The sequence below is a fragment of the Lonchura striata genome, chromosome 5, assembly GCF_050655825.1.
Source record: "Lonchura striata isolate lonStrDom1 chromosome 5, ASM5065582v1, whole genome shotgun sequence".
In the NCBI taxonomy this organism is placed as follows: Eukaryota; Metazoa; Chordata; class Aves; order Passeriformes; family Estrildidae; genus Lonchura; species Lonchura striata.
Window position 1 is genome coordinate 41,932,919 of NC_140707.1, and position 11,846 is coordinate 41,944,764.

The following is an 11,846-nucleotide window of genomic DNA, read 5'->3' on the forward strand; positions in this document are numbered from 1 at the left end:
TGTGTCTTTAAAAATGATGGAAGCATTTCCATAGGGTTCCAAGACATAATTCCCACCTACAAACCTCTTAATTATATCCTCATATAGTACCATGTCAACTCTACAGCTTATAGACACTAAGCAATGTAGCTTAGTGTCTATAGTGTCAAATGAAAAGTAAATTATTGCAAAAGATCTTTTATCTTTCTTTTTTTTTTTCTTTTTCTCTGACTTCTGTTACCTTTAGCAGCCAGTTACTTTGTCTTTCTAGAATTTACAGTGTGGCATAGCTGATGAAACACACTTTTTTCCTTTATTGGCACATTCAAGCCACAAGCAATTGACTTGATATTTTTGAGAAAGGTAAAATAAAAAAAAGTGTTAGACCTCTGTAATGACTAAAATAGGCATGTTTATGACAAGTTCTTGGAGGCAAAACTGCTTTAATTGTTTTTACCTCTATAACCTATTGACTACCTTTAAAAAAACTGATGCAATTATCATGTCTTGTCTCCACAGTTTTCACCTACTTTGCTACTCTAAATATGATAACAATTGTATAAACTCATATATCCTTTTGATTTCTGTTAAAATTTCTCTTGTCAGAGAGAAAAGAGAAAAGAAGTTCTAGGGGTTTTTTATTTTCAATTTCTTAATGAAGTTCATTTTCTCTTCTTAATTTTTTTTTTTTCCAGTGGAGATTTTATATTATTCCACAAGGCTGGTGATCACTTTGATGTTGAGGTTCTAGTGGCTCCTAATGTTCCAAGTTGAATGTTTTTGTCTGGTGCTTCTGGGTTTTTTTTTGTTTTGTTTTGTTTTTTGGGGTTTTTTTTGGGTGTTTTTAAATTGACACCTTTTCATTTCACCCTTACACAAACAGAAACAGTGGAAAATATAAGAGAAGGGAAAATGTAACTAACAGAAGAAAATACAGCAGAAGGAGGGAAAAACAGAAGCAGGAGATTTTCTCCTATAGCTTAGGAATCCTGTTCATTTTTGGAGATATATGTCATTGCTGAAACACTACAGAAGTCTCCAAGCCCACTAGGCATAAGCACAGAACCACCAGATGGTAAATCATGATTGTAAGGAGCTCTTAATTTCTGAATCCATTTTTCAGCTTTCAGTCTCAATTTTTAACACTGTCAAATCCATATACATTACTGGCCTCTCCAAAAACATGCTCATTTAGTCATGAGCATATTTCTGGTCTACTCCCTTTAATATTTTCTGTCATTACATTCTGAACTAACCCTTCTGAGGCAGCTGTACAGAGGAAATATTAACTTTTTTCTTTTACATTCATTAAGCTTTTTTCTTAACAGAGTGTTTATAAAACAAACAAACAACTACTAGAAGCAGTAAAGTGACATGCTGAACACTTAATTTCTTTGTGGCAGCAGATGTGTGGGTCTCTGTACTGGGTTTGACTGGGATGTTAATGTTTTCTTAGCCTATAGGGTGTTGTGTTTTGGATTTGTGACCAAAAAGTGCTGATAATTCACCTATGTTTTAGCTATTACTGAACAGCATTTGCACAGCATCAGGGCCTTCTGTGGTTCTCAGTCTGCCCTCCCAGTGAGTAGTCTGGGGATGTGCAGGAATCTGGGATCGAGACAAATGATCCAAACTAATCAAAAAGACATTCCATGCCAATGTGTATTGTTACAGTGAGCTCATGGGCACTCTGTGCCCCCTTCCCCGGGACCCTGTGACTCTGATCAAGATATCCCTGGACCCCTCCTTCCTGCCCCAATGGGGTTGGCAGAGAGCCAGAGAAGCCCACCCTGTCCAAAGTCTGTATAGACCCCTGACATTTCCTGTTCGTCCTCTTTGCCCCGCTCTCCACATGGACATCACAAAATAAAGAGAGCAGAACCAACATATATTGGGGTAAGAGCCTCTTTTGGAAATCTTTGCCATCTCCTGATATTCCTCCCCTCAAAGCCTCGGATCTCTGGGCTAGCCTGATAATTCAGGGGGCTGAGGAGGGGGGAATGTCAGTGTATAATCTTATGCACAGTAATAAAAAGAGAGAAGAGAGGGTTCTACAAAGTTAACCGTTTTTTGCTCAGAACTGTCTGGTTGTTGGTCTAGCTATAGGAGATGCTGAGTGGATTGCCTTTGCATTGGTTGTTTTGTTATCTTTCTCTCTCTTCGCTTATTAAACAATTTTTATCTCAATCCACAAGTTTTATTGCTTTTACTCTTCCTCTCCTTTACTCTTTTTGCTCTTCCTTTCCTCTTACCCTTCCCCACTGGGGTGAGGGGATGGGAAGTAAGCAAGCATCTGGGTGGTGCTTAGTTTCCTGCTGGGGTTAATCCACAATGGACGTATTACATTAATTCAATCAGTTTACAAGTTGTGAGCACCAAACTGACTTCTGTGGTGCAAAAAAACTTTGGGCTTTCAACATTTCTGGAAATTTTAAGGTCTTTCACAATGATATGATGTGTGTGACTTGTATGCAGCATATTGATAATATTTCACAGTTGCACTGACCAGTACTGTTTGTAGACAAATACATGATGCTAGGGTGTGATGAGACCTTGGAGTTGATGGTCCACATTGAGTTGAGTAATGTGGAGAGAGAAGGCAAGGATTGCCTTTTCAAAGCAGAATTGAGCTGTTTGAGAAACTGTCAATAAGTTATTGAATAACTAAAACTTACAAAACCTCCCTGGGCTGATCTGTCAAAAATCTGAACTTTGTCTCAACAGAGTAGTGTTCTCTTAAAATGGAGTAGTTTTATCAGGAAGAAAGTAGCTACCTCAGAATTGACTGTTGCAGTCTCACACACTAGTAAAAATTGTCAGCAAATTAAGCATCAGAGTAAATTGTTTGAAACAAACTATCATGTGAACTATTGAGTGCAGCACTTTCAGACTAAGGAACAAAATTTCCATGTTTATAGATATGCAAGTTATACGAGTCCTTAAATATCCTGACTTTGTAGTGCTTACTCTTTTACTATGTGTCATTTTTTTATTATTTGCTATAATTAGAAATAATCCTGATATGTTAGCCTTCTCCCCATGGCAAAATCTGATACAGGCTTTCAGTGTTAGTCTATTTGTGTTACTGTAGAGATGTAGAAAGAAAGCCTAAAGATTTGAACTTGAAAACTTGTAGTCACAGCAGGGCTGTCCACAGCGAACTACAAGTTTGCATTCCTACTACATGCAGTAAGGTTTTCTCTATAGACTCCTGTCACGGAGGAATTCAGCAAGGAACAAGAAATCTTCAGTCAGAGGAGGGCCACAAGTGTGTGGAAAACTAACCACACATAAACAGTAAAGGTCATTAGCAGGCTCCTAAACTCCTGGCTAGGAATTAGTTTTTTGGATCATTAGCGGTAAAAAAGCCTAGGAAATGAATAGGACTCAGTGTCCTATTAAAAATTAGCCAGAACAATTAAAAGGTTTTCTACTTTTTAATGGAAACCAGACCTGATACCTCATTTTCCCTTGCCTAGTGGGCTGTTTCTGCATTTTGAATGACACTCATTTTATGTCCTTGTATTTTTAAAAAATGTCTTGAAGTATTTATTCTGTATAGGAGTTGTAAATTATTTACTATGAGGGGAGTGAAAGCTTGGGAGATGTAGAATCAAGTGTCTCCCTGAGACTGTGTTTCTGATTCCAAGTCATGGCTCTGAACTGTTACAGTTGGTTGTGACTGGATTGCTTCTGATGTGTGCAAATATATACTCTGTAGACTCCTAATACAGTTGTTGTATTATGCAATTCCATGAGTTGAAATGCTCATTTGGTTGCAAATGCACAGCCTTTTTTGCTGTGAGATATCTTTCCCAATAGTATTTCCCTAAACTATTTCCTGATTTTAACAGCAGCCTTGCTGCTTTCATTTCAATGTAAATTCCTGGCTGCTGAGTGGATGACTGATGGCTATTTATCTTCTTCTCCACTGTGTATTTTTCCTTAAGCCTATAGTCATCTCCTGAGTTTGGTAAAAGAAAATAACAGTGAGTCTTTAGTATTTCAAAACATGATTTTTGGAGAGGTTTATTAAATACTTTCCTTATCTTTACATGCATGTCTTACAAAAAATCCAAAGGGAGAAAATGAGAAATAAAGAGAAAGAAAAAGGGAGGAACAAAGAAATGTTTTACACTGTCTGCTTTGGCTGCAGGCCTGCCACTGGAGAAAATCAAGCTCACTAGTTCCCAAACTTTTTAACTCCATAGTTATTATATTCATTTCCTTCACCATATCCCTTAGGCTCCAAGTCTTACCCCTCTGGTAATAATCAAGGTAATCTATGAATACAAGCCATATGATTTTCCTGAAAGAAAGAAAAAAAAAAAAAATTGGATGAGGGAAAATGCATTGCGAATAAATGGCTGGGAGGGATAAGGGAAATAAAAAGACCAGAGGCAGGACAAGATGATCTTCCTCACAATGTTAATTTTGTATTGATTATTCATTTGCTTCATATACATAATTCCTTTCTGTAGTGAGTGAATTGCCCTGTCATTAACATAAAATTAGCTCCAAATGATCTTGGCCAAGAGGTTTGAAAGATGTTAGTATAGAACCACACACTCAAAACCATGTGGGAATCCATGTGGGTTTCCAGATGTGAGAATCTTCTGTGTTAAAAATGTTTTCACAGTATAATCTGCTCTGTGGATATACTCTCGATGTAGCTGTGCTTCCAGTAGTGTCTCTGATGTTATGCTCTTCCTGCGTGGATGCATCTTGTTTCTTACAGTGAGTCCATTCTGATAATCACTGCTTGGAAACAAATGTTATCCTGCAAAATAAAATACTTTTTCAATAAATTGAAGGACTTCAGCATGGTCTAGTAATTTAGATTAAAAGTGAAATGAAACATTTCATGTTTCATTTTTGATTCATGATAGTGTTTTGCTACTAATTTTTTTCCATGTCTGAGTTATATTTCATCAGTGAGTATTTTCTACACTATGATTAAAATTTAGAAGACTAAGTCAAGTTTGAAGATGCAATATTTTGCATGTTTCCTATGTAAGCTCTTAAGCTTGTGGTTTGATTTCAGTTAATATTATCAAAACTACATAGATTGATACCAAGATTACTTGAATCTCAATATAATTACCTGATAATATGTTCCTCTAAATAAAGATCTCTACCCATAATAATAGTCTGTCAATGCTCTTTTAAGATTTTAACAGCCCTTAACATCTTAAATTCTTTAATGCAGTTGCAGTTCTATGTGCAATAAAGAAACCTGGAGTATTTTTGGAAAGGAAATTGATATCTGAAGAAAAGACTATTGGGTTAAATAACTCTATAGATCTGCATTTATGCACCTCATTTAGTGCCTGAACTGTACAAGATTCAGTCTGTAGCAGTGATTATTAGCTATTATTAATGTTTGAATATGTAAGTACAGAATGGTGACTGAAGGTAACTTAAAATGTCATCCTTGTTCACTTTTTAGTGTAATCTTGTAATATTTAATAGCCACAAGTTTTTCAAAGAAATATTCTTTCCTTCCTGACTGAAAACTGTCCCCATTGATGAACAGGAGTAATCAGTTTTCAGACATAATCCATACACCCCGTGGTGCCTTGGCTGTAGGCAAGTCATGTGATATATATCAAACAGGATAATATGACTCCTGAAGTTGGATCAGAGTCCTTCAGGGAAAAAAAATATCAGCTAAACAACTGATATTGATCTCTCCTCTGAAATGACAGTAGCTCTATCCTCTAGCACAATGTAAAGTAAATTCTCTGTAGAAGTCATTACACAGTGAATAAAATTTTTGTTTTACATAAATCACCGTAGCTTAAGGGTTCATTAATGTGTCAGCTGATCCTTTGCATCTTGGACATTGTGTAAAACTGAGATTTTGATCGTAGAAAGCATTTTTCTCTATTAAATGTTCCATAGCTTTTCCAATATTTTAAATATCTTCTATATAACATTTTAATATCTATAATATCTTTAATATCTATAACATTTTAATATATTCTAGAACTCCTATTTCATGGGCAAAATAGTCTTATCCTTATCATTATCATCTTTAAATTTTGCTACTCTGTTTTCAGAAGCATTAAGGATTATAAAAGCTGGAAGTAACTCCCTATTGTTATCCTTAAGCAAAGTTTTCTATTCTTCACCATAACCAGCTAATATCAGTCATTGTCTATAATATAAAATTTTAAGAAATGTCCTGTATGATAAAAATGATGGGAGTGTGCCAGTCTCTGAATAAGAAATTAAGTGAAAAGGTACATCTGTGAGCTATGCAAGCAGTGACAGCTTGAATGAAGCACTAAAACTGTCCTACAGAAGGCAGAGCTTTCTTCTGTCATGACCCACTTGCCATGGGTCATGCTTGCCATGGTAGGTAAGTGATGTGCTTTGTGTCATGTGGTTGAGAGAGAGACTATGTGGCATTTCTACCGTGAGAGGCTGGGAATATTTCAGTCAGTATGTGACAGTCTTTGTGGGCTGGTGCTGTCCAAAACCATTTCTAACCCCAGCTGCATTGCCCCAACAGTCATGACCCCCCCCAGCCACTGCCCCAGCAGGAACATGCTATTTTGTTTTCAATAACTAAAATCTTAAAGAGTGTCTGTGTGTGTGTGTGTACATATTCACAGCAAACCAAGAAATATGAAAAAGTGCATACTCTGGTAATTAAAAACCAGTCAGATCTTATGGAAGACTATGCAAAATCAAAGCCCTCTCTGTGCCTTGTGGACATCAGGCTTCTTTCCTAACTTTCATCACAGAATCTATCTAGAACCTAGTGAGGATTCTGCATAAATTTTGTGATTATGGAAATGTATATTTAAATTCAGTTTTAATTGAAAGACATTGATATTTGTTTAAGGATTCTGCCAGTGTATGTCTCAAGCTGTTTTATGGCACTGCTTTTCATTAATTATATTTTGACAGAAGAAATTCTTGCCTTTTTTTTTTTTTTTTTCAGACTGAAGAACAAATGAGCCTCTCTGAAGAGCAGCTTAAGACCCTTCTGGAAGAATGTATGCGGCCTCAGAGAACAATAAGTAACGTTACCATGCCACAGTCTCAGGAATCTCTTTCTTTTGGATTAAGTCCCCCTTGTTACACAAGTCAAGACTCCACTCTTCACTCCACATCTAGTCTTTCCAAAATGTTAGTTGAAGACCATATTGTAGGGATGTTAACGGCTCAGGAAAAGGCTGGACTCGAAGACAAAAGCTTATGTGTTAATGCAGAGAGCAAAATCCCTGGCTACTATATCAGCAAAGCATTGGCTGGTAGTCACTTATCAAAGGATTCACTGGCCCAAACAGAGGAACCTGATGACCTAGAAGGTTTACAGAAGATGGAAGATAAGAGTTTTACTGAAGGTTACTTTATGTCAAGAGTGCTCAACACAAAAAGATTGAAGAAACCTTCTTTCTTGGGTGAACCATTATATTGCATTGGCATGAACAATGAGCCATCCACAGAGGCTGACATTCCCAGCATACCACTGCAAACCAAAGGAGGTGAGACTCTTAACAGCCCTTTAGAAAAGGCTTTTGATTATAATGAAAAAACCTAAGCAGGTTCTCACCAAAGGTATGCACCAATACACACTGATTATTATGGTGGGACAAGAATGTTCTTTTAGAAAACATAAAACTGTGCCAAAAGTAATACACACAAAATAACAGAACATTTATTAAAATTCTTACCCTGAAATAATTGACTAGGAGTTTTATGAAGTATATCACTGATGTTGATTAATTCTGTCAACTGGAAAGCAGTGTTGAAAACACATATGGATTACCTTTTTGGTAGTAGAAAGTCATGTTCACTGTTCTCTGGAGAGCAAATATTCTCGCAGTAGCTGGTACAAAAATTCACACAAAAATCCTAGTGTTTAATGAAAGTTTTTAATAAGGTAAACTCGGTCATATAGAAGCAAACATGACCTGGCTATATTAAAGATAATAAACTGCTTTTAGGGAGTTCAAATTTACACACGTAAGATGCCAAAATTAATAATACTGAACAATTTCTATAAATTACTTTTAGTTTGGTAAAAAAAATAGGTTTTAACTAGCAAAAAATTAAATTTTCTCGCTGTCTGGTATAAAATGATTGTGCAAATATCTCCTATTTTTATGTTCTTTACTTATATGTAATTACATAGTGATAATTGTTCATTATTTTCATAAAAGTTTTGACAGTATGAAATTTGTGATTATAGTACTAGAATCTAATCTTACTAGAAATCATCATATTTTACTATGTTCATCAATCGGTATTTGTTATACTAGTAACCTGTTCTGGATTTAGAGAAACTTTTTTTTCACATACATCAGTAATTGAGAACATTCTAAGATCCCTCCACTATGTTATAATTTCATAATTACGATCACAACATTTTCTTGGATTGATTGTACTTAATCTTTTTGCAATGACAGGAATTTTAATATCTTTTCAAAGTGATTCTGCCTGTCAGAATGCAGGAAGTCTTGTTATTGCTGTTTTTACACTGCCAGACAAAGTTGATATCCATACTTACCTGCACTATTTTCCCCTTATGAAATTCAAGTGACAGCTTCTACAGGAAGAAAATAGAAATAGTACCTGTAGAAAAGATTGGGTGGTTTTGGTGCTTTTTTTTTTCCTGGCAGGTTATTTATCAGCTGCCTTCAGAAGCTGTCTTTGCTCTTTATGTAGATGCAGGCATCAGAGGAGCAGAGTGAGGGAATACAGTGGTCTGCCCAGAGGAGAGCAGGGTGGTAGTGGTGCTCATGGGGAGCACCACAGAGATCACCTCTGCCAGGGGCAACCTGATCTCACGCAGGAGTAGCACGATTGATTACTTCACCACCAGGCTTCTTTGGCAACCAACAGGGAGAAAAACTCAGTAACTTGCTGCCTTCACTTGAGTTAAAATTCAGAACCAAGCGTGACTCAGCCCCAACTACCAGTTCCCATCATGAGTGTGTTTTAAGAGGGGATGTGTTAAATCAAGGAAAGCACTGTGACCATTGGGTAGTGAAGTGAGCAGGTAACTGTAGATACAGTCACTGTGAGGTAATTTTATTGCACAAGAGAGGAAGGAGATTTTCACTATTAAGTGGATTTCCATATGGGATGTCTCACTGTAGAAGTCCACCAGGTGAATGTGTTAACATCTATCACATAATAATTTAAATATCTTTGAGTCAAAATCACGTGTGTCAGAGTAATGTGATGGAGTATTTAGTTTACCTGTTTTCACTAGTGACTGAAACAGATGATGAGTCATGTTTAATACTCTAGAACTCAAATCTGTATGGTTAATAAGCATCTCGGTTTTATGATGGTTTTTGCATATAAATTCTTTTTTTGAGAGGGGAGTATTCTGAATTTTCAGTCCCTGATTTTTTAAATTTTTTTACTAAGAAGCTAATTAATTTGTTTCCTACAAAGGTGACTCAGTTCTGTCTGAAGCAATTAGTCCTGGACATAGCCCAAAAGGTGTGTTATTTATTGAATTTGTAAACTTGCTTAATGTATTCTGTAGATAATTTGCTTATTTCAGACATGATTAAATGTGCTAATTATATTGAGAAATGGAGATCCCAGTGCAATCCAGTTTAAGGCAAGTATATCTGCAGATTAAGGTATGAGAAGTGTCAGGTTTTATTTTTATTTATAAGATATATTTACATGGCTATGTTTTGTTATTTTCTAAATTCTAAAGGACATTTAAATATGTATACATAATCTTTACGTAGTTTGATTTTTTTGCCCACTCTACACACAGTTTAAATTCTTTGTAGTGCTGACTAAGCAAATAAAATAGTGTGAAACTGGTTTAGCACAATTTCAGTTTTGCATTCCTTGTGGTACTGTAGTCGGTGATATAGATTTACTGTAATACATTAAATTATATATATTTTCAGGAAAGCATAATTATTAGCATATTGCATATATATGTAAATATATGAAGGAAACTCTCATGTTCCTTCAAAGATAAGTAATGCCTGTTTCTTGAAAGAAGCACTAATCTCTACCCAGCTCAAATGAATGTAAACATAGATGATGTTTACTGAGGTTAACAGAATCTAGACTTGCCCACATGCAGATATGAAAGGGCTGTTATTTCTCATAGTTTTATGAGCCAGTAAATAAGTATTTCCAGGTCCATTTTGAGGGCCTATATTAAGTTTTAAGTAGAACAAACCATTTCATTTTCCTCTTGCAAAAAATACTGTGCTTACAGCAGCTCAGCATCTTTTTCTTTTCTTTTTTCAGATCATATGAACATTGAAATTTGAGGGGATATGCTTCTCTTCACAACTATTTTCTGAAAGTGTAGCTAAACCTCGTACAGACATACAGTATCATATCAAGCAACTGAATGGGAATAAATTATTATAATTTAAAATGTTCTGTGGGTTGATTTTTTCTTTAGAGATAATTATTATTGTCATTGCCATATATTGTTGTCTTTTGGTTTCAAAATAAAGTCTTGCATTTCATTAAATTTCTTGGGAGTGTTCTGTCTTATAAAGAAATGTACACAGATATTGTGTAGTTGTATGTCTGATAAGACATGTGTGTCTGTAAAAAAAAAAAACCAAACAAAAAAAGCCAATCAAACTTGAAATGTTTAGTATTTACAGATGGAGCTTTATTAGAGACGGTATGAAATATTTAAAATAGTTTTGTTTTTCTTCACAAACACACACAGTCTAGCTTTTACATAAAGTTAGCTAAATCGTGTCTTCTGTTATCTCACTGCAGTTTGCTGGAGCTTGCAGTCTGTCTGACTCAGAGTCCTGACTCATTGAAGCATCCCATTACTCACTTTTTTGCCCCGGGCTGTCTGTTGGCTGGACCCCTGGTTTGCTTGAAGGCTGGAATTGCACAAGTGCTCTGCTGGATCAGAACATCAGCACTAGTCTGCTCAGCTCTGCCTGATTCTTGTCTGGGAAAATGGTAACCACACAGCAAAGATCTTCCAGCTAAGAAATGCAATTAAATGAGGAAAGATGGCAGCCCCTGGTAAAGGCTTGGTGGGGGTAAAAGTGGAGGGATTCAGTAGTTTGCCTTAGCAGCTACTGGGTTGTGAAGCCTTATAGCGATGGGGGAAGGTAATGCAGCTGGTTTGGGTTTGAGAGAATAGTAACAATTCATTACAGGTTTTTGATTGTCTATCTAGTATTTTTTCCTGATTTTTCTCTTATTTACTCAGCTGATGGTTGGTTTCCCATGTCATGTGCTGCAATGTCAGAATAAGAAAACATTATTTAAAAAGCATGGTTCATTTTTGAAAGTTTTTTTGAGTGGGGAGAGATACTCAAAGAAAGAAGACTCAACAGATTTATTCCACTGCCAAGTTCTCATGTGATTTCTTGACCTAAAAGGACAAATTCTTTCTCAGATCCTATACCTATAGTAATTTAACATTCACCAAGAAAAAATGTGTGGATAGAATATTAATTATTCTTGGGCTGTTATTGCATAGGGTTTACTTGATCTAATATGAATGTTTAAATTAATGCACATATTGGCCCAGATTTTAATCTAATTTACAGAGTTTCCAGTAGGATTGAATGCACACTTCTGGGGAAGTTGTAGTTGTTTGGCTGTAACAGAGATCAGGATCAAATCAACTTGCTTTCAGTTAAAAATCTGAATGGGACATTATATTTGCAACAAGCAGTTGCTATTTAGTTTTTTACTTTCTGATATTTTTACTTGTTCTCCAACAGCAATAACAAACCACTGGCTAGTGGATGTTGTGCACAGGATTGCTGTATGCACATTTCATGGAACTTTTCAAATCTCACCTACATGTATTTCTTACCATAAAAATATTAAGCCTATATCATAATTTTTTTAGCATAAATATAACTAAAGCAATACTG

General features: G+C 35.8%; 1 protein-coding gene across 7 annotated transcripts in view; it reads left to right on the forward strand.

The window, feature by feature from the left end:
- The window catches only part of FSIP1 (fibrous sheath interacting protein 1), a 68,755-nt gene extending 57,995 nt beyond the window's left edge, over positions 1-10,760 (forward strand). For 5 of the 7 annotated variants that reach the window (XM_085580358.1, XM_085580357.1, XM_085580363.1 and 2 more), the window contains 3 exons: positions 6,932-7,478; positions 9,400-9,447; positions 10,228-10,459. In XM_085580358.1, the coding sequence (XP_085436484.1) occupies positions 6,932-7,478; positions 9,400-9,447; positions 10,228-10,250 (618 nt within the window). In that variant the 3' untranslated portion in view covers positions 10,251-10,459. Of the gene's footprint in view, positions 1-6,931; positions 7,479-9,399; positions 9,448-10,227; positions 10,460-10,719 lie in introns of those variants that run through there. The other 2 variants (XM_085580361.1, XM_085580362.1) reach the window with 2 other exon arrangements.
- The last annotated feature ends 1,086 nt before the right edge of the window (positions 10,761-11,846 follow it).